The 23,396-nt window shown below is 45.3% G+C and overlaps 1 protein-coding gene across 2 annotated transcripts; it reads right to left on the reverse strand.

Moving 5' to 3' along the window:
- Positions 1 to 1,014: 1,014 nt before the first annotated feature.
- Lratd2 (LRAT domain containing 2) lies at positions 1,015 to 5,720 on the reverse strand. 2 transcript variants are annotated; one of them, XR_012446425.1, is made up of 2 exons: positions 4,597 to 5,720; positions 1,015 to 1,992 (listed from the first exon to the last, which is right to left on the reverse strand). XR_012446425.1 is itself a non-coding variant. In XM_074069211.1 (1 exon), the coding sequence occupies exon 1, from the start codon at positions 5,718 to 5,720 to the stop codon at positions 4,788 to 4,790; it is 933 nt and encodes a 310-aa protein (XP_073925312.1). In that variant the 3' UTR covers positions 1,015 to 4,787. The 2 variants fall into 2 exon arrangements, 1 of the variants encoding a protein (XP_073925312.1); XM_074069211.1 differs by having other exon boundaries at positions 1,015 to 5,720.
- Positions 5,721 to 23,396: the final 17,676 nt, after the last annotated feature.

Genomic DNA, 23,396 nt, shown 5'->3' on the forward strand with positions numbered 1-23,396 from the left:
TTGCAAATGCGTTTACTCTGCAGACAAAATTGCTGTATTTTTTAATAAGCAGTTTCCCCCAGCAAATTCAGTAAAGGGGAATAAAAGCCCTTTTGCACACATTCTGGGCCTGTTCACTTTGGAAGTCCTTTTAAACACTTTTGAATATGCCATTTTCCTACATGAAGGAAGCTTCATCCACTTAAGAAAAATATGAACAGCAGCCACCACCAAAACCACCAAGAATAGTGGGCTCCCCTTCCCCCACTTTCTCATGCAATGAGAACTATGATGAATGAGCCTCCCACTCTGGGGACAAATGGCTTCCTTGTTGCTTGGCCTCCCTAAAACCTTCAGCATTTAACTTTGTTTCCAGTTCTCACAGGAGCCAGTTGATAAAGCCCAGGCATTTGAACCTCATGGGACTGTGGTAGTGGCTTCAGATGCTGGCCTAGGGAGTGCTAGTGGTCTCCCAGGTGCCAATCTCAGATACCACATCTGTTCCTTTATGGACTGCTGGCACCTTCATCCCTTATCGTGCCCCAAGTGCCAATGTTCTGTAATTAAATCATGTGGCAAGTATGTTCCCTTTGTCTGTGCTCTGAAACCACCTAAGGTACAACATGGGTTACTGTGCACCAGAACTCCCTAGTGTAGACCCCAAAATGTGAGTCTGGGTTCCAGCAATTTTTGCATTAATTCTGAAAATCAATGTGTATTTAAAATTTGTAAGTTATGTTTCACGAACACTGAGAGCTTAGAAGCAATGGGTGATTAATTCTCACACAGTAAATGCAAGGTTTTCAATCACTAAATGAATTCATCACAAGGTTTACTGATACATACTAATATTCTCAGAGAAATTTAGTAAGTGGAATAGCTTGAATTTGGATCAAAAATGTCAGAAAAAAGACATACATGTGGAAAAATACATAAATTCAGTGAATTCTAATAGGTGGTTTATTGGAAACACCCATAGCGTTTTTCAAAAGAACTTGACAGGTTTTATTTTAATAAGACATAGTGAAGAGGAAATGGCTTAAAAGATATCATCAATCTTTTATTTAACTAAGCACTGCCCTTCATTTTGAAGGAAATGATACAATTTCAAATTGGAACTTCCTTCTCAAGAAGTGGTAGAAAGAACATAACATTGATTTAACATACAACCTTCAACAAAAATAAAGTTTATACAATTCACTGGGAAATAAGATGCATGTGAGTTTATCCTGTTAATCAATATAATTCTCCATGGGCCACAAGTTTTAGCTAAGAATAAAACAACATAATGAAAAATTGAATAAACCAGTCAAGTATATAATTATCCTGATTTTTAAAAATTCACAAATAAAATCTAACTTTGCAAACATCTATTTAATGACCATGATCACACTAGATTTTATTCTAATTTGTAAAAAATAGCTAGACAAACACATCATATCAAGAGTCTTCAACACAGTGGATCCCATTTTGTTAAGGAAAAAAAAATATAGAGAACAATTAGTCCTTAGATTTTCTTAGCTGTCCATAGCATATGTCATATAAAATTAAAGTTTTGCTTCCAAAAAATATGTTTCCATGTGGTTGTGGTACTGTCCAATGGTGCTGCTAGGGCTAGAAGCACCAAAGATAGGAGAAGTTTAACCACTGAGCCATTTTTCAAAAAACTAAAAATTTTCTTCAAGGTCTGGAATAAAGTCTTCTGCTAGGCATTTTAGTGCTACAAAGCCATTTTAAATTAAATGTAGAATAAAATCTACAAAATGTATGAGTTCTTTCAATACAAAAAAGTTGTATAGCTGAAGTTGTAGGCTCCTTTGACATACATAAGCAGTCTCAATAAAATATTTGCTCAGGTAAGAAAATAGAATCTGTCTGGTTTCATTTAGCATACGTTCCAGTTGATGTTCTGCTTATCCCTGCCAAAGCTTCTGAAGAACACGGGAATTGATATTTCTTTCCTTCAAAGAGCATCCGTAATTCACAGTACAAAATAGCTCTAAAGTCTTATTCCTAAGGAGAAACAAAAATTATTAAATATATTCATTGTTTTCTAAAGTGCCAGATGTAGTCATTGCCAGGGCATTAAAAAAAACAACAAAAAAAAAACCAAACAGCTCTTCATAACACTACCATTTTAAGGAAAGAAGCAAGAGTTGATTTGACCCCCATCCTTGGAGCCCTTACCAACTGGTTGTTGCTTTAAGTATTCTACCCAGAAGATGATTTCCAGGGGAATCCTGTTTGTAAGTATTGCATGTCTGGTATCTCTAGTACCCCGTACAAATGCTAGCACTGCATTCCAAAAAAGCATCACCTGGAACAGATCTACTTCCTATTCTTGCTCATTTTCAAGCCCTGTTATCAAAAATCTCCTTTTGAGGGGTAGACTACAATAGCTGGGATGGAGTTTTTAGTTCTTCCTTCCAGGTGGGACCTCCAAGGGCATTTCACTTATAACAATATAAAGTCACTGCCATTATCAGTGTGACCAGACTTCGGTTAAGGGGCAGAGGAAGGACAGAGGTGGGGGGACAGGGAAAAAGAGCTTGCTAGTCCAGAACTTTTGGAGAATGCTACACTGTTTCCCCTCACTGTCTGCACAATGGGCATCAATTTCAATTTCCACCAATCCAAATCTTATCAGCTATGGTACTTTCTCTTAAATGTCTCCACCCAGGGTTATCTTGCTCTGCTTTTCCATGAGGAAGTGAATATAAACACATGGGAACTGGATCTACAGTCACAGCAGGAGGCCGATTCTCTTCCAAAGTCCTAGCTACAGCTAGAGCAGTCCACTTGAACAGTCACAGGGACTGTTTACTCTTCTGTTTGGTGATTACTGTGAAAACAGGGAATATAGCTAATGCCTCTGTAATGAAAAGGTTTCATGGTGAGTTGCTATGAAGAGCTAGTCTTTAAGAAATTATGGCCTCCACTTCCAAAAACTAATCCTTCAAGTCATGACTTAAGTCACAAAATGATTTGTTCAGTGTACTTTATGACTCCCAAGGTGGGGGGGGGGCGACAAAAAGAGCCTCAAACTTTAGAGACAGCATTGGTGACGGGCAGTAGAAAGTAGAACACTCTAAGGGCACACACATAGGAGTACCTACCCAGGAAAGGTTGTAACTGGTTTTGGTTTTTTGGGCTTTTTTAGCAGTACTGAGATTAGAACTCAGGGCCTACACTTTGAGCCACTCCACCAGCCCTTTTCTTGTGATGGGTTTTTTCAAGATAGGATCTCCCAGAATTATTTGCCCTGGGCTGGCTTCCAACCACCATTCTCCTGATCGCTGCCTCCTGAGTAGCTAGGATTACAGGAGTGAGCCACTGCAAACAGTTCTAACATTTTGTAAAGGCTCATACTAGAGCACACAGCAGTTCACAAGCAGACCTATATAGTACCTGCTCAATCTGCTACACACAGTTGCCAACCTGTGTTTCTGGACCGTCATCAGATTCTGTACTTAATGTACCTTGATGGCATCTGTGATTGATGTCACCCCTCTTAATTGAAAGGGCTCTGAAGGGGTGTTTTCCAAGCAACAAGGAGACCGCTACAGTATAACAAGACTTTGCACCTTGAATTAAACTGCACCAAGTGTAGCTGGCAAAATAAGTATCTTAGCACTGAGACATGTCTCAGCCCTAAGATTTTACCACTGGCAGGATGAAGTGAAGATAAGGGAGGTGGGCCAGGGAGAGGAGGAGGAAACAAACAAAAAAAAATCATAGGATCACAACAAAAGCTTTGTTTTAGAAAGGGTTACCTTCACCACTGAAGGAGAGTGGACAGAAGAGATTGACTGAATCTTGCCAAGGCAACTCTGTTTGGCTATTTCCCTAGTAGATACTTTATGGGGTGTCACAAACCAGCCAACCTCATCTGTGACTTGCAGATGAACAGAGCCAAGCAGGTTTAATTAGATCAGACACACAAAGGGCTATTCCCTCCTTTGATAACAAATACCAAGGTTTTTGAGTACCTCCACCAGCAGGCGAAAAACAAAGGCAGCAGAACAGCACCTTAATTGCATCCTTCCCCTGGCTGGCCCTTGACAATGATTTACTTGTAACCTGGGAAGGGGGCAGGGGTGGAGCAAGAGACTCAGCTAAGAGCCAGCTCCAGAAGAATTACTTGGGGATTGAGGGGAGAGGAAAGTGGTAAAGTCTTCATAGCTGGAGTTTGCTCAACTATTTGTTACACTTAATAGAGGGCTGCTTGGTCTTGGTCTGCTGCTTCCAGACCTTGTGGTTTCTCCAGCCCTGCGCCGCTGGAATCTCATAAAATAAATCACCCCAGCCAGCCGGATCTCAAGCACAGCTCAGCGGGGAGAAGAAGATAAGTAGCTCTCTGTGCTAGCCCGCAGTGGCCTCCCTCTGGCCTTTGTACAGGGCATCCTCATGGGATCAGAGTAGGGAGGGAGGTGGAGAGGAAAAAATGGCAGATACGGTGCTCTGAACTTTTCTCCAACCCTGTGTGCTATGAAGGGTCGATTTTAGACCCAAACGCAGCAGGGATTAAGCGCCAAGTAAATTCACAGTTTGCCCCACCACGGAAAGGAAGACAGACTGCCAGGACCATCAGGAAATGCTCTCCCAAGAAGCTCCTACCTGCTCCCTCTGTCCCCTTCCTCCTCCCCTGTCCACAGCCGGCTTCGCATTTCACCAACTCTCCATTTTCCAAAGGGCCCCGGAATCCCAGATGGGGCCCAGAAGGTGAAGGAGAGAGGGAGGGAAAGGAGGAAGGGGGCAGTGGCTGCAGCAAACAGCTCCCTTTTGTAGCTCAGTGCCCAACTTGTCCGTCAGTGTGCCACCGCCTCTCCTTCCTCCTCCTCCGAGCCGAGCGCAGGGGGGCGCCGGGGAGGCGGCGTAGTCCGGGCAGCTTCGCTGTCGCCCTCCTCCGGCTCTGTGGGGTGCAGGTGCGTGGCGAGCTCCTGCAGCACTGCCGCGCGTCCGATCTGGTCGTTGCGCCGTTTCTCCATGATCAGGTCCTCCAGGCTCTGGAACTCGAGCGTGTGGCTGCGTTGGGCCGAGAGCTGAATCTGCAAGCGGTAGGGCTGCTTGCCGATGCGCAGCTCGCCGCCAATCTTGAACTCGCGCTTGCCATAGCGGCACCAGGCGGCAAAGCTCTCTGAGTTGCGCCAGCTGAGCTCGCGCTCCTTGGCGCCCACGTGCGCCAGCGCGTTGCGCACCACGGCGCTGGGGCTCAGTGGCTTGTACCGGTAGAGATCATTGACCACACGGCCGCGACGGCCTTGGCTCGCATCCGTCAGGAAACTATTGCTCACCTCCAGCCGGTGCAAATGCACCACCTGAAAGTTACCCACGTACACTGCCCAGTGAGGGTACTGCGCCTGGGACACGAACTCCACTAGATCGCCTGGATTGCACTTGTTGAGCAGGTTTTCCGGTGTGTAGGTGCTCAGCGCCGACGAACCCGGCGCAAAGCTCTTCTGGTAGATGCACTCGTCGCGGTAGAACACGGAGCACTCTATCTCATGCTGCCTTGGATCGTAGGGTTGCGGTGGGGGCAGCGGCGGCCTGTCCCCGGAATCGGGCAACCCGCCGCCATCGGGCCCCTGGGGCGGTGGCTGCGGCTCCATGTCCTCATCGTCATTGGAGAAAATGTAAGATACCCCGATGCGGGGCCCGTCGTCCCGGTCCACGCCAGTCGGGTCGGCCGTGGGAACTTCCTTGTAACTTAGGTGGGTCAGTTTCTCCACCTGGTTGCCCATCGCGCTGTGGACACACGTTCACAACACCGCGAGGGGAGAAAGCGAAACCACTACTAAGGTCATTGGCACAGGTCCCCGGACAAGGGCTAAAGCCACCTGTTGGAAAAGAAGGCAAGGCAGCTATGTATGTAGGAACCTCTCCAGTAAAACACGTTTCGTTCTTAGGAGAAAGAACCGGTGGGGTTCGAGCACCTGGAGCCATTTTTGGGGGAGTCTCGGTAGCGAGCTTTCCCTCGTTTCTCCACCTCCAGGGTCAAGATCACAGGCGATGTGGCAACTCCTGCTCTTCCCCGCCCTCATCCTTCACCTGACCTGGGCAAAAGCCCTTTGCATCAGCTGCACCTACTGCTTCCGCCGGCGCCCTACCTGCCAAACCTGGACAGGAAGGGGAGAAGGAAATGGAAACTTTATCCAGTCCTGCCCTTTCCCAACTTCTTCCTCCTACACCACATCCTGACTAGCCTCTGAGACGTTCCTTCATGCCACCGTCCCCTGGGAACAAGCGAGGACCCTGTAGCGGGGCCAGGGCAGGTGAGCCACCCTACCTGGCTTACCCCCACGGCTCGCTGGCCCCTCCCCCCGCGCGCCTGCCCTGGGGTTCGGATTACCTGCGCCAACTCACCCGCCGAGAGGGGGAGGCTCTGGGGGATGGGGAGTCCCTGGCCGCACCCCGAGACTTCTAGGACGAGTTTGCAGGTGTGGGTTTCGCAGTCCCTCCTCTTTCAGCGCGGGTGGCAGCGAAACTGGACTGGGGGGAGCGACGCATGTCTCCCCCCCTTCCCACGGCTCCGTAGCGCCCCAAGACTTGAAGGTGAGGGGCGATTCGTCTTCACACCCGGCCCCTCCCTCCTGCAGGCGCTGAGGTCCCTTCCAACCAGCTCTGGAGGCAGATGGGCGCGAGGAAGAGGAGACGGAGGCAGCCTCGCTTCCCTGTGGCTGCAGCTCCCGCTCGGGCCGGGTGAGCAACAAGCGCCGGAGCGGGAGGGACGGGATTGTAGATCCGGCTCCGAGCTCTCGGGCGGGAGCGCAGCCCGTGGCATTTAAAGAGACAGGCGCTCTCTCCCGGAGCTCAGGTCTTCTCCCGCACCGCGCCGTGCCTCCGGGAGCCCCGCCCCCGCCCACCCGGGCCACGGAGCTCCGCCCTGGCCACGCCCCCTCCCAGCCGGTTTAAATCCTGCTGGTAAATAAATAACCCGCGGGCTGTGCCCGCCCCTCCGAGCCCACCAGCCTGGGCGTTTTTTTTGTGAGCAGTGGCTCTCAGAAGTTGGGAGTCAGACGCCACCTGCCAGAATCGAAATGCGGGAGGGAAGAAGTTTGGTGTTTGTTTCTTTTTGCCTTGCGTTTTCTCTTTCTCAGAGTACTTGGAGAGGGAGGAATAGCCATGAGAACTTTGGCTCTTCCTTTTCTTTCCTAAAACGTTCTTCCTTTTTTGTTATTTGGTGGCACTGGGGTTTGAACTCAGGGCTTAGCGCTTGCAAAGCGGGTGCTGTTCTCCCCTTGAGGCACACCTTTGCTCTGGTTATTTTGAAAATGGGGGCGAGGGTCTCGCAAACTATTTGCCTGGACTGGCTTTGAACCGCCATCCTCTCAAGCCTTCCAAGTAACTGGGATTATAGGTGTGAGCCACCGGGCTCTGGGGTAGAACTTTCTTGACCTATAAAGGTAATAGGAAAGGATTCTTTACCCAGATAGGTCTGGAAGAGCCTCATCTAGAAGTGTTTTCAGAATGAGTAGTGTGAAACTTTGGAGTAGAAAAAAGAATTCTCAGAAAGGAAAAGGTACGAAATGGAATGAAGATAGATAATGATTGGCTTCCAAGACCACTGCTATATTTATTAGATGTCCCACAAAGTTAGTACAAAGTTAAATTCACAACCTCTGTTGTTTCCAGGATGTTTGTTCGATGGTGAGAGAAAGTATGCAGATATGGGGTGAGGGGTTGTAGGAATTGCTTAATTGCCCTTAAATTAGAAACAAATTAGCAGAGGCCCCTGGTGAATATATTTCCTTCCTGCTGACTTAGAGAGGGAAGTGACAGGTCTATTGCTTATTAACCTCCTCCACAAGAGGACACTGTCCCCCCTGCTGGTTTCATTTCATGTACCTAAGACATAGTTACCAAAGTGTTTTTTTCTTCTTTTTCTTTTCTTTAAATGATGGTGATGCAGGATTGTCAGCTCCATTTACAATGGAAAAGCTTAGGAAGCACCCAAACTAATTTTTGATTAAGATTGCAACTGAAGATCTATACCTTGTTTCTTATCACTGTTTCTTTTGACTAAAATTTTCCAGGTAACACTATTATTTATTCAGTGTGTATACCAACCAGTGGAAACAGGAATAGACTAACACTACTGTGATCCTTCTTACTTTGAGGGGGAAAAAAAAAATCAATCTACTTATGTACCTTTAAGCCTGAACAATCAATATTGTCAGGTCTGTGATGGAAGTTGGTCCTTCACCATGTCTAAGATCACAGTATGAGCTAGACCAAAATGAGATTTCTGTGGATCATGCAGATTTAATTTAAATATTTTCAGAGTAGCCTCAGGCACATGTGACTGGGTGAGTTGCCCCTGGACCTACTGTTAAATGTGAGCACAGGTAGGTACTACTTTATAGAGAAGAGTTATACTTAGAGACAGTAGCCAGTCTTCCCTGTTTGTTAGAGTGGGAAACCTATGCTATTGTCAGATGTGGCACTGGAGGAGTATACTGGACCTACTTGTCTAGCTGTCTCTCCTGTTGTTTTTCTGAAATCTGTACAGGTGCACAGTAGTGGTCCATTTATTCAGCCAACCAACTATAAAGATTCACATGCAGATCCGACATCATCTCTACATCTGAATACCTGACATTAGTAGCAGTTCACGAAATAAATGTTTCATTGAAGGTTGAGGGGAAACCTTGCCCATAAATCAACAATTTCTTCCTAAGGGCTGGGAATATAGCTCAGTGGCAGAGTGCTTGCCTAGTCTGTGAAAGGCCCTGGGTTCAGTCCCCACCATTGCACCACACACACACAAGAAAGGAATGACTTCTTGGTTTTATGAGGTCTGAGGGAGTAAATAGATGGTGTTGATTCTTTTATTGATGACTATCTAGGGCTTTCCCTTCCATCTGGTTACCTAGAGCACTTGGAAAGGTTACAAAATGGCTCCCAAATGATCTTTGCTCAGGTCAAATAATGGTAATTTAAAAACCAGATTTCTAGCTTCACTTGTAAAATTTCAGGACAGAAGCCCATCTTCCAGAATGGCGATGAAGAGCTGATGCTGAGTGGTTGCCTTGCAAAGACATGGTCTACAGTTGGCTCCAGTCACTGTCCCACTCACCTGACCTTCCTAGCTTTCTTGTCTGACCTTAGCTTCCTTGTCTTCCTAGCTTTCTTGTGTGCCAGCCACCTTTGCCATCTGATATATTTATATACTACATATTTTATCACTCGATTATGTAAAATTCCTCAAGTGATCATATACTATTTAGTATTGTTTTCTAACTCACATGTTCTAGAGAGAATTTGATTCCAAATATATTTCTTGATGATATACCAGGTACTTGCTAGTCTGATTCATCCATTCATTCTACAAGTTCAACTGGCACTGTGCTGTCAATGAACATTGTGTGTTGATATTCATGCCCCATCAAATTCAGTGTAGTCTGGGAGGCAGAGAAATAGACTCCAAAAAACTGGCATGGCCTTCAAGAAGAGGAATAGAGGATGCTGAGATGGTGAGGTGAAACTCAAGGCCTGTGGATGCAAAGATAAAGAACCAAGTATCTGCCATCAGGGTCTTGTATGAATGGGGGAAATGCAAATCTAAAATTAATTACCATTGAGTGAGCTCTTGATTATTTCATAAAGGAGAATAAAGTTTAGAGAGACTATGACTTCTCCCAGCTAGTAAACAGGAAAATCATACTGGTTTGCTTTATTTCCAGGCCCAAGCTTTTGTAACCACTTGGTTTTAAGTAGACAAACAGATTCTACAATATTTAACAAACATATGACCATCTGGTTTTACTAGGGATACAGCCTGGTAATGTCCCTGTTATGGCATTCACATGGTGATGGCATGTGAGAAATAAGTAAGGGAATAAAGAGTATCCAAGAGAGGGAGTAGGGCCTTGAAGAGAACAAATTAGGGTACTGGGATTGAATAACTGTTACTAAGAGAGTGGCAGCAGGTGGCCTACTTTGGATGAGATGGTTAGGGAAGCCTCGTAAGGAGGTGGGGCCTGAGTCAAGACTTGAAGAATGAGCACAGCCAGCCTTGGCATTCTCTCCAATAGGAAGACCTAGAGCAAAGGCCAGAGCAAAGACCAAGAGCAAAGGACTTGGGGGTTTGAGGATCAGGAAAAACCGTGACTGTGACTAGAGCACACAGTGAGAGAGGAGGTGCTGGGTGATGCTGGGAGATAGAGGTGGGCGTGCCTGGGGATCTGGCTGCCCATAGGAAATGGGCACAGGAAACAGAAAGGAAGCAGCTACCACTTAGGGCCCACCTGTGAGGATGAAAGACAGGTAGAACCTGGCAAGCCAAGGATGCATCTCGTGAAGGCACCTCCCAGGTGGCAACAGTTCCATAAAGAAACGTTTCTTGAATTTAGTTCTCTGCTATACTGAAGCTTCATCTCCCAGCAGTGACCCTAGTGTCACATCCCACCCATCTCCTTGGGGGAGGCACTCAATAAAAACAAGTAACTTTCAGTGTTTCTGTCCAGGTAAGCAAGAATGAAAAGAGAATTGATGTTTCTACCTGACAAAGCCTTAGCCCTGACACTGCAGGTGCGGTGGAGACCTCAGGTTAAATGAAGCCAGTTGCTGTCAGAATGCACACAACAGGAGCAGGGGAGTGTAGAACTCACTGGTTAAGCTGTGTAGAACTTGGCCTGTCCACAGCCTGGGCTCCAGTCTTGTGGCAGCAACAGACAGCCCAGTGATTATGTAGGACAACAGATTCCTCCACACCTCCCGTACACTGGGAAACTCCCAGACTGACCTGCACCTGTCTTCACTGCTGGAGTTTTGTGTCTGTTTTAGCTTAGCAGTAGCAGAATAGAGCCAGATCACCTGGACTGGCTTTGTGTTTCCCAAAGGCATGAGCTTAGAGCTATCTCTTCTCCAGTCTGGGCCTCCTTCCCCAGCCTCTAAAATGTGGCTGGTGATACTTTTTACCTCACTGTGAATCCTTAGGTGAGACTGTGTATATGGAAGCACCTTATAAATCCTAATGGCTATGTGGATGGAAGACATTGTTTATACCTTGTGTACAAGTCAGATGATGAGTTCAGATGAGGAGTCAAAGATAACCATTAGTCACGGCATCGTCTTACTAAGTCTCCATACCAGTCCTGGCATGTGCACCTCTTCAGAAGCATTCAAAGTCTAAGAGAAGTCACTGTGAATCCTGTCCATTCCCAGGGAAGAGGCAAATTCAGATTTGAACCTGGAAGACCCAACTCCGGTTTTCACAGTGTGTTAACCTTGGGGGTCACTGGTGTATGTGTTTGCTTGGCCAAAAACTAGCAAGTCTGAGTGACCGGCTTGTCTTGGTTTGGCTTTTTGCCCTGAAAGTTCCATGGCCTAGACAAATGACGTGGTAGCCAGTTTACCTGGTGCCTCCCTTCCTGAGCCAAGGTCTGTCTTGAGGGCTGAGCTTGGGATGTATCTTAGATGAAGTTGGGAGAGGGAAGGAAGGAATGAGACAAATTAGGTGTTTAGTGGAGACTTTGCTCTCAACAGGCCCACATGTCTGGACAGAGACAGGGCCATCCAATAAAAGAGCATATATGTTACAGTGTGCTTTTGTGTGCATTCTCGTGTTTGTTTTTTAAATCAGACTCTCCAGAATAGGAGGGGGGCTGTGCCTGTAAGTACTTTCCTTAGTCAACTCAGCCTGCCTGCCGTTCACTATAAAATCCACAGAAGGGTGTTAAACTTTGGTCCAATCACAACTGGACCTTTGGATGAAAGAGGGAAGCCCACAGGCTGTCCAGTGGCTTTGTTTTGTCCTTCTCCTTGGCTTCTGTGTTGTACTTGCTCAGATCACCAGAATAGGCTTTCTATGGTCAGACTGGGCTAGATCTAGTCAGCCTAGTGGGCAGGGATGATGACGAGGGCTCTTAAGAAGGGGTCTGCAGCCCACCTTAAGCCTTCAGCTGTCCATGCGTTCTCCTGCAGCCACAGTATCTCCATGGAAGCTTTTTATCCCTTCCTGGAGGAGGGGGCACCAGAGGGAAGACACAAAGTCAGTTCCTCCAGCAGGCCCACTGCTTCCTGAGGCCCTAATGTCATATGGTTGATGTTGAGCGGAAGTTTGATTTGTGCTCAGGAGTCTGAGCTTGTAGCTGGGCTCCTGCCGGAGCCTCATGAAAGATGCATTTCACCAGGCAGTTCCAAGGGAGAGAGAGACTGGCTTAAATTACAGCTCTGCAAATCCAAATATTGGCATATCTGCAAATCCAAATGTGGGGTTTAAAAAAAAAAATCTAAATTCTCAGAATCTTATTCTTCACTTCTTATGTGAGGAAGGGAGGAGAGATATTCAGAGAGGAGAGCAGGCTGTCAATAATGAGAGAGGCTTCAGCAAAGCACACCGACCTCCTTTTCTTTCCCTGGGAATCCTTTATGCTTCCAGGGATAAGAGCTCTGACATAACAGAGGCAGACAGCATTTGTTCATCAGGGCTTTCTGTAGGACACAAGAGGGGGGCACCCAGAATGTGGGGCACAGGAGGACTCAGCAAACCTATTTGGCCAATTCCTGTCTGCTTTCCCCAAACCACTTCTAGACCTGGAACTAAGGGATCCCTGAGGGTTGCCCACTGCAGTACAGTCTGTTCCAACACAGCAGCCCCAGAGATTGTGTTGACTGTGACTCAAACCAGATTACTCCTGCTTATACCATCCCCTCACTCCCCATCTCCCTTGTACAGGGGCCAGAGTTCCCTTTTTATCCCTTCCTGGAGGAGGGGGCACCAGAGGGAAGACACGAAGTCAGTTCCTGCTTCTCTGTCACCTCTCTGATGCCTCCTTACTCATAGCTCTAGACACACTGGCCTTTTCTAACCCCCTCCTCCATGGCAGCCATGCTTCTCTCCTAGGATCTGAGCACTTCCTATTCCTGTTTCCCCCAAATATCTTCATGGCATGCCCCCTTACATCTTAACTCAGGTGGAAGCTTCTTGATAAGCCTTCCCTGACAACCTGATTTGAAGTTCCAAATGTCCTCCCATACATACTCCCAATGCCCTGCAATCATTTGGATGTGGTTTGTCCTACCAGGATTCACATGCTGCAAACTTGGTTCTCACTGTGGCGGTATTGGGTGGTGGCACTTTAAGAGGTGAGGCATAATGGGAGGTAGTTAGTTTTTTGGGGGCATTGCCCTCAGAAGGAATTAAGGTAGTTCTGGGATCATGGTTAGTTTCTAAAACAGTGAGTTATTTATTTAAAAAAAACCCAAAAAACAGTGAGCCTGACTTTTAAATCTCCTTCTTGCTACTTATCTTACCAGGTGATTTCTCTCATAAGCACTGCCACTATCGTGAGGCCATCTGCCTTGAGGCATGAGCCAAGCAGAAGCTGGCACCATGGTCTTTAACCTCCCAAACTGTTAGCTCAATGAACTGGTCTTCTTTATAAGTACCTAGCTTCAGGTTTTTTGTTATAGTAATGGAAAATGGACTAATATAGCTCCCTTTCCTGTTCTGTTACCTATCACTTATTCTTCTTACTTCTTCCCTTTTATCTTCTATAATTTACTAATTTATTCTTGTTTGTCATCACTGCCAGAATACAAGCTCTGTGAAGTTAGGTGTCCTGGTTTTTTGTCCACTGGGGTATCACCAGTTCTAGGACAGTGCTTGACACAAGCTGAGGCTTTTATGAGTCATCTCTACTCATTTTCACAACAGTCTAACAGTGTAGAATTGTCCTCAACTTACAGATGAGGAAAGTAATTCTAAAATTTACTGCTTGCCTATCATGTGCCAGGCACTATCATCTAGGCAGTTGAGGTTCAGATGGGTTAAGAAACTGGGCCCAGGAAACACAGCTAAGTTCACCAAGAAGTTTAGCTTTGTGCTATCCCACGTGGCAGTGCTGGCCAGAGGTGCCTACTAAGCGTCTGAAATGGCCCTCGTCTGAATTGAAGTGTATCATAAATACAAAATGCACTCGCAATCCCAAGACTTATTACAAAAAAGTAAAAAAACAAAAATCTTACTTTTTTACATTTACTACACATTGAAATGACTCTTAGATTTATGAGGTTAAATGGGGTATATTATTAAAAACTAATGTCACCTATTTTTTTATTTCTTTAAATGTGGCCACTATAAAAATTTAAACTCCACGTGTGGTAGTTTGCACGTTGGACCTGGTAATGGGCAGCACTTGTACCTCTGTCTTCACAAACATTACCTCTTGGACTTGTGAGGGCAGAAGAAATGCAGAATGCATCAACAGATCTCAAAGATACAACATTGCCTGTCTAACTCAGTTCAGGCTGTTGTAAGAAAGTATAAAAGGCTAGGTTGTTTATAAATAACAGAAATTATTTCTCACAGTTCTGGAGACTAGAGCTGTGTCAGGTTGGTTGGATTCTAGTGAGTGCCATCTTCTGGGTGGCAGACTGCCACCTTCTGGTTGCACCTGGTATGGCAGCGTGGTCTCTTGGACAAAGGCCCTAATCTCATTTCTGAGATCTTCTCCATCAAGACCCAATCACCTCCCAAAGACCTCACCTCCAATAAGACCACACTGGGGTTAGGATTTCGACACACAGATTTTTAGGGGGACATAAACATTAATCCACAATACCTTAGAACTGACTCTCTCTCAAAAGCATAGTGACTTTCAATGAGAAGCAGACAGAGGGTGAAAGTGGCCTGGGTGCGATTAGAGTTGGGTCTATGGGAGGAGTTTCCAGTGGTGCCCTCGCTTGCCTTTAACATTATTTACATGCTGTGTTCCCTGTTGGCTGAACAACCTTCCAAGGGCATTTGACCAGCGGTCCAGACATGCTTACAGAATGCAAATCAACCTGGTAATTACTTTTCTTTCTCTTTTTTCTTTTCTTTTCATTTTTTCATCCATTGGTAAGCTGAAAGACAGTCTGGTTTTATGCCAGACTCTGAGGGCTAGGTTAATATGGGTTAATATGAACCACTTTAATGGGTTGACAGAGTTAGGTTTTTGAGCCTACAAGCTTGAGGATCACACTTCAAATCATGGTGAATTCACAAGGTGATAACAAATAGTGGCAGCTAACATTTGTTGAGTGCTTCTGTCTCTAGTACCATTCCAAAAGCTTCATATGCATTCACTCTTTTAACCCTCCCCAGGAGGAAGGCATTTTTATAGTTATCCTCACTTTATAAATTAGAAAACAGACATAAGAAATGCAGGCCTGGTGCCCTGGCCACACAGCCAGTGTTTTGCTGAGCCAGCATCAGGTGCCAGATAGTGCCATAGAGGGAGGTCACCTTAGGCTACCTACCTGGCCCAGTCACTAACCAGTACAGCTGTGGTCCTTTGTTCTCGTGCTCCAAGTTCCTCTCTGACCCATAGTTGGAGGGCAAAGCCATTCACCTGTACCCTCTGTTCCTTGCAGGCTTTTGCTTTACCATACCTCCAGCCCTCAACCCCTGCCTGCTCTGCCCATTCACGCCAGACCCTGGCTCAGACCTTGACCTAGCTATTTGGATGACCTCGAAGACTCTTCCTCTTAGCTCCCCCAAGCTAAATGCTTTGCATTCTCTATGCCTCAACTGAAGTCTTTGAACACCTCCCCGGCTCTGCCTCAGTCTTGTCTGCTACATATCACTTACCACTGGACTGATATCACTTCCTTATTTGCTTATCATTGCTGGTTTTTCTAGGCGCTAAGTCTTTGACATGTCACTCTAGCACTCCAGTGTAGTGACTGCCACACAGTAAATGCTTAACAACTATGGGTAGAGTTAATGAATCTCTTTGGTTGAGTCTGAAACTTTTTTTTTTTGATGGCGATATTGGGGTTTGAACTCATGGCCTTGTACTTGCTAGGCAGGTAGGTGCTTTACCATGCCTCCATCCCTTTTTTCCTCTGGTTATTTTGGGGATAAGCTCTGCCTTTTTGCCCTGGGATCCTCCTATTTTTACTTCCTGCTTTAGCTGGGATGATCGGCATGCACCACCACACCCAGCTGCTGGTTGAGACAGGGGTCTTGTAACTTCATACTGCAATCCTCCTGATCTCAAACTCCCAAATAGCTAGGATTGCAGGTGTGAGCCTCTGGCGCCTGGCTGAACCTGATATCTTATTCTATGTGTGTTGATGGTGGTGGGGTGATCATTAAGAAAACAGCTCTTCAAAAAATGATTTTGAATTTCAAACATTGTTTAGGTTTTGCAAAACTAAAGTTAAGTGGAGCCAGGAAAAGCTGACAGAGTAAAGAGTGGGTCAAGGAGGAGGAATAGAAAAAAAAAACTGTGAAGAGGAAAATAAGGGCTTATTAAGAAGAACAAATATCAAGAAAGGATTTTGCTGAAGTTGGTTATGTTGGGAGTTGATTGCTAGTTTGTTGAATGAATGAGTCTTGATTGCATAAGTGAAGGGTGGGATGGAGTCCTCTTGGTACATGGCCAAGACTTACCTTTAGTGGCCTGGCCCTGAGCCTGGGGTCAAGGCCAAATGTGTTCCTCTGCACATTTGAGAGGTTCAGTAGAATCCCGAGACCCAGTCCCAAGAATCCTTGCTGAACACCCATGGTGTGCCACCATATCTAGAGCTTACTTAATGAACAACACACAAAGAGGACTAAAACATGCTCCCTGCTGTGCTCATGTCCCCATGGTACCAACTAGCACTTGGTGTTCTGCAAGCATTTTTGAAGTAATGGATTAATGAGTATTTAAGATTAGGCAGTTGTTTTAAGGGTATGGAAAGCAGTTGGAGATGCCAGACAAGGAATATTTAGAGAAGGAGCCAGAAATATAAAAACTATATTTACTTGGCTTTTTCAAATCGGAGTGGCTATAACCGCTCTGTGCATAGCTATGAACCAGCGAAAAGATGAAACCTTGTGTCTGAGGCAGAAGCCGGATTTACTTTCTGACAGACACTCTGTGATTCCCTACAACCTCATAGGACAGGGACTGTTATTAGGCTTAGACTTATTCTAGAGCTGGGGGAAGTGCCTATCTGTGATGGCTAACTTTGGGTGCTGACTTGGCTGGATTAAAGAATCCTTGGTAAACTGGTAAAACTTAACTACTGACTGAGTCTGTGAGAGTGTGTCTAGTGTGTTCAGAGGAGATGGGGGTGTGGCTCTGTGGACTGAGTGGGGACTACCAGTGGGGGCAGGCACCATCTAATTGGCTGGGCTGGGGACTAGATGGAACACAGAGGCAGCAAAAGATGATCTCTCTCTCTCTGTCTCTCTCTCTCTTATATTGAGCTGGGGACATACTTTTCCTACATTACAAATGGGAACCATAGGTTCTTGGCCTTTGGACTCCAAGACTTTTACACCAGTGGCCCCCTGAGTTCCTTGCCTGTGGCCTTGCACTGTGAGTTATGATATTACCTTCACTGGCTCTGTGGCTTTTGGACTTAGACTAAACCAGTCTGTCAGCATCTCAGGGTCACTAGCCTGTAGACAACCTGTCATGGGACTTCTCAGATCCCACAATCTCATAAGCTTATTTCCCTGATAAATGCCCCTTTTATCTATCTATCTATCTATCTATCTATCTATCTATCTATCTATCATTTCATATTGATTTGGTCTCCAGAACTGATAACTCAGTCAATACCCGGAATGTGTGTGGACCCAGATTTCCAGATAAGACTCCATGCCCACTGCACATGGCACCTTCCCACTCCACCAGTGTTTACCTTACTGTCCTCACAAACCACAGCAAGAAATTGCTGCTTGGCCAGGCAGAATAAGGCCATTAACAAGTTCTTTCTGTTTCTTCCTCCTCCACTAAGTAGGGCCTGCTTCACCCAGTGCAGCTAGCCCCAGGGTTTCAGCGAGGCTACTTCAATTGTAGCACACCCATATGGATTTCAGAAACAGATCGAGAGAAAACGCCCCATTGGGAAACTGAACCTGACCTTTCTATGTAAAGATTGACTGGGGTGGGAAGAGGCAGCAGGGCAGGGGGTGGGGATAACCTGGGGATCCTGACTAATTTGACAAATGAATTTATTAGCATGGGAGGATGTGAATCATTAGAGCTTTGGGGGCATGCCAACACAGATAAATAAATTGGATTTCAGTATGCTGTTACGAGTCACTGCATCCCTGCAGGCACTCAAACACAACACTAACCTGAGCATGAAGAACTCTGCCAGTTTGGCAAGGTCAAAAAGAGTCTCATCCCTACCAGGCAAATTATCCTTACCTAGAGATTTACAAATTCCTGTGCAAATTATCTGGGTCTAGGTCAGCATTTACCAAAGTCCCCTTAGCTGCTTCTGTCCATTGTCCATGGCGGAGGGGGACTTCTTCAGTCATGTAAATGGCTTAACTGCAGAATCTCACAAATAAATTTGGGGTACTCCCTTCCGAAGTTCTCTAGATCTCTATTTAACTGGAAGTTAAGTAAAATCTGCGTGGTTGCATCCTTTGTTATTGAAAATCTTTTTAAACTGTGTTAGTTCACTCACCCGCCTAAGATTCTGGAGTCCAATGAAAATAATTACATTTTTGCTTTGTGATCAGGCATCGAGCAGTGCCTCAGGGCATCATCCTGCCTATCTGTTAAGATTAAAATTTAACTGCAGTTATAGACTTCTGTGAGAGGATGGACTTTACCTCTTTTGAGTTGAAGAGGAAATACCACATTTTGTTGAGAGCAACACAGCCCTGTGCCTTCCTACTGCCTATCCGAGTGTTAGGAGCTTGTTCTCAAAGATGCTGATGGAGTGAATGAATACCTGATGAGAATTTATTTCTTACAGTTTCTCCCTTGTGATAATAACTTTATCTGTTTTTTTTTTTTTTCTGTGTTGCTGGTGATTGTTCCTGGTGCTCTAAACTCTTAGCATGGCTTATATCATTTTATTGGCATTGCCACACAGTGAATGGCACCTGGGGGTGGGGTGGGTGCTGGGCTTTATTGGCCATCTACAGGCAGGAAAAGGACTTGTTTCTCACTCTTCTAACAGGTAGGCAGGCCTCACCAGGAGCTTGTTGAAAATGCAGGATCTCCAAGATCTGCTGAAACAGAATCTGCACCTGAACAAGATTTCCAGGTGGTGCTGTGGGTGGATTAAAGCTGGGGAGGCACAGGCTCTGAAATCTGACCAGCTCCAGCACTTTCTCTTATTTCCAGGTGGCCACGGGCAAATCACTTGACCTCTCTGTACCTTAGTCCCTAATTTTAACAGCATTCACCCCTGGGGCTGTTGGTTGAAGCCAGTCCACAGACCACACTCTACTTGCCTGGCACAGGAAAATACTAGGTAGCAGTAATAATTGTCATTGTTAACAATTTTTTTCAATGTTAATTTAGCCTGGGCCATTCCTGTCTTCTTGGTCTATACCCCCAGGCCAAGGAGGTGATTAAATTAACTGTTACCTTTACAGAGTTTCCCTGCCTAAACGTCATCATTTGTCATCATGGCTACTCTGATGCTCTTTAAAACCCACTGGGAGCTCTGGATCCTCCTTGCCTACTTGACAGTTCTGAACAGGGTGCATCTATAAGCAGTCCTGAGAGGTGCTGAGTGCTGGTTTTCCAGGCCTTCTGGAGTAGAACTCTCCTGGCTTGCTGGATCGTTCTAGCAGCTGGAACCTCTGCAGTTTGGCAGAGAGACAAGCAAGACACACACCTGGATGGAGAGGTTTCTCCAGGAGCAGACACTCACTGTTCTTTCCTGCCTTCCATTGTCTCTGTGGACAAAAGTCAATGCGTCCTCTAGTGAGACTGTCAGGCCTGGGAGCTCAGAGCCTGGGAAAGGCCACATACAAAAGTGAACAGCCAGCCAAGTAGAGTTTGCTGGAGATTTACAGGAAACCAACCTCCAGACACAGAGCCAGGATTTATAACAGGGCAGGGTAATTTGTTCTTGTGTGCTAAGATAAGGGTAAACAAATTTCATGCTGAGATGTAAGCCCCTATCTGCAGAAGTCAGGAAAGATTCCCTGCCCTGCTGCTGAATTGCTGGCCTGACAAATTATCCTCAGAACCTTATTTCTTGGAGACTTCCTTGACAGGTCACTGGGACCCAAGTGATAAAGGTAAAGGGAGGGACATGCCTGAGTACAGAGGAGGGAGACTTTTGTGTCCCTATGCATGGGGAAGCTCAGAAGTGGAAGTGACCACAGCATTGGCTATGAAACTGGAGTTTTGGAGCCAAGGCCCAAACTCCTGGAATTCTACATGCCAGGTGTGGCCACTCACCCAATGTGTCCAATAAAGAGGCATAGTGAAGGCAGAGAAGATTCATTACACATCTCAGGACATGCCGTGGCAAGGGGGAAAGTAAGCACTCAGCCCATCTTCAGTCATCTTCAGGATACAGACATGAGTCATAGGTTTAAGTAGACAAAGAACTGGGGACAGGGGACAAAAATATGCATAGGCATGGTCTGGTTGGTCCTTGTTCTGGGAGAGGTTGCTGAGTTGTTATCTGGAGCCAGGCAGGTGGTCCATCCAAAGGAGGGTCTACTCTTGGGGGTAGTTTGGGTCCCTTGTCATGAAGATGTTATCATCTGTCTTTCCTGGAATCCAAAGTAATTGCAAAGTGACGGCAAAGAGAATGGCTTAGATCAAAGAGATACAAAATGGAGGACAGGTGCCATACTTTTTTCCTGTTTTTAGTAAATGTGTGGGCCTGAATAAAGAGTCCATGATTTTCAGCAAATGCAATTTAAGTACCTCTTAAGGCTATAGTATTTGGGAAATCCCAGAGAGACATTGTGGTGGCCTTGAGTGACTCTGTTGAAAAAATATGCCAGGAGACATATGTTCCCAGTTCAGGCTACACTTGGTCTTGGTCTCAATCACACCCACCCTTGTCCTCATTCTGCCTCTATATTGTCAATAACTGGTAGCTAAGTATTCTGGTTCCCTTGGCTTCTCTTCATACCTACTTGGAAGGAAGCACTCAGTGGGCCACTAGAGCTGGCTTGTGGTAATCCCCTCCCACCATAATGTCTGCTCCTGGAGGACAAAGGCAGTGTCTTGATTATCTTTGTACCCCTTATTCATAAGCATCCTCTATGTGTGCTGATAATGTTTTTAGAAATAAGACAGAGCTCTGAGGTGAGGCTCTTTGAGAAACAGAAGAATGCAACTTAAAGTGTAGAAAATTATCATTACCCAATAAAATACTCTATTTGGTGTTTTGCATGCATTTATATGATCCTAACCATTCTATAATGTAAGTATTATTATGCTCACTTTATAGACATTGAAACCAAGGTTCCAGAAATAACTCAACCCAGAAAACTCAGCTTTTATGTAGTAGAACCAGAATTCAAATCTGCAACCATTAGACACCCCCTCCTAGCTGGTGCTGGAGTCTTGATTCTGGTATTTCCTGTTCTTCTTGGGACTTCCTGGAATCCATGCCTGAGTCTCCCTTTTCCCCATCTGTAGATGAAGAGATGGGTTAGTCCAAGATCCCCCAGGCTGCTCGTTAGTGGGCGTTCAGGAGGGAGGGAGGAGAAGGTGTGTAGCCATGGAGACTGGGTTTTGAGGCTTGGGTAAAGCCAAATGTGATCCCCAACAAATCAGATATCGCTCTACAGATCTGGGCATGAGCAAAGCAAATGGGAAACCAGTCAGCAGTGCAAGGGCCTCCCAGAGGCAAAGCAGCCCAGGGGCTCAAAGTCCTATTTAGGACTGACAAGTGAAACAGGCTGATGGGGTAAAGAACAGGTTGATCCCAAAAGATGTGTGCACTTTGTTAATATTCAGAGTAAGGATGTCATACACGTATATGTGTGGGCACACACATGTGTGTATGTATGTGCAGAGGGGATCCTTTTTTGTGTAGCCAGAGATGCAGAATAAGATCATTTTATTTTGCAGACAATGTCATCAGAACTCTCAGGATTCCCTGACATTGGATGCTGCAGGTTATTAAGGTCTTTTATTAGTCAGTGTCTCTCTGTGCTACTACTCTCATATTCTTGGTGCACATAGTGTTTATAAAATAACACATTTTGTGGAAAGCAAAGAGCAAGAATAATGTATGCATTGTACAATATTTATCTATATTCTTGCTTTTTCCCCAGGATTTTTGTGTATACTGATGGCTTCTAAGTTTAACCAAAAAGCTGGTAAGTATGGTTGCCTCTGGGTAGGAAATCTATGTGCCAGAGCTTGGAAAGAGGGTAACTTTGCATATCATTCTATTTTATGATATTCAACCCTTTTAATCATGAGTCCTTATGCAAGATGATAAACTAAAAGAAAAAAGGGAAGAACAGACTATGTCAGGTGTTGGTCTTAACTAGTGGACGCATCTCCATTGGCTCCTCCAAATAAATGGTTGCTTCTGAGTGTGATTAACTCCTAGTTTATCTACTAGCAGCTAAAGGTTACTTTCTGATTCAAAGTAAAGTAGTAGACTGATGAAAGACCTTAGAGGGACAGGAAGATGGGAATGCTCCAGAGGGAAGAAACTCTTCCAACTGAAGTCAAAGAAGGCCAAATCAACCCCTAGAGAGTGGAGAGTATTGATAATTTCAGCATATCCATAAGAAATAAGCTGGGTGCTTCACTCTGATACCTAGTTGAAGGGGAAGTGTCTAACAATATTGGGAGATTTGAACTAGACTTGGGAAATTAAGGTGTCACTATATGACACCAAGTTCTTTGCAACTCCAAGTGCTTGGCTCTACCATTACCCAACACTGCCTAGAAGAAACAGAGCAGGGCTCCATTGTCCACCAGAAATTGGCATAAGTATCTTTGGGGAGTGGTTCCCAAGCACTGGTGCATTGGAATCCCCCACAGGGCTTGTTAAAAAACACTTGCTAACCCCACTGCCAGAGCTGTATCTCTAACAAGTTCTCCCATGATACCAACATTTCCAGTGACATAACTATGTTTTGAGAACTTCTGTCTTAAAGTGAAGAGGTTAGAGTGGGTCTTCAAAACTTATCTGGCAATTTGGAGGGTATATATGTAGGGAACAGGGCAATCTTATAATGTTGTCTTTCTTGTATTTCACTTGTGTTATTCTTTGGAATTTAATGAAATACTTTTTGTAAAAGTGTCTCATCTACCTATCTCATCGATTTTAAAGGAAAAAAGGGAAATGACTGTGCCTACACATAAACTAGAGAGAAAGAAGAATTAGTTTACCTTATAGCATAAAGCATAGGGGTGAGCAGGTGACTCCCCAAAGGAAAGGCTAAGTAAATCATTCATTGTAATTCTTCTGGTCCAAGTAACAGAAATCTAAAGTCATTTGTTTTAAGACTGTGTTTGGCCACATGTAGAAACCCACTTTACACAGTTCTCTTGGAACCAAGCTGCTATTTTTCTTGTATAGCAGCATTTCTGGAGTTTTCTCCTTTGTAGCATTGCTGTAGCAACTCTCCAATATCCAGTCTGGGATCTCTGTGTTTCTTTTGAATGTTCCCTTTTTTTAATGGTCTCAAATGGCTACTCTTACTCCAGTCATTTTATCCATGTTTTAGTAAGAAGGAAAATAGAAAA

The sequence above is a fragment of the Castor canadensis genome, chromosome 3, assembly GCF_047511655.1.
Source record: "Castor canadensis chromosome 3, mCasCan1.hap1v2, whole genome shotgun sequence".
Taxonomy (NCBI): domain Eukaryota; kingdom Metazoa; phylum Chordata; class Mammalia; order Rodentia; family Castoridae; genus Castor; species Castor canadensis.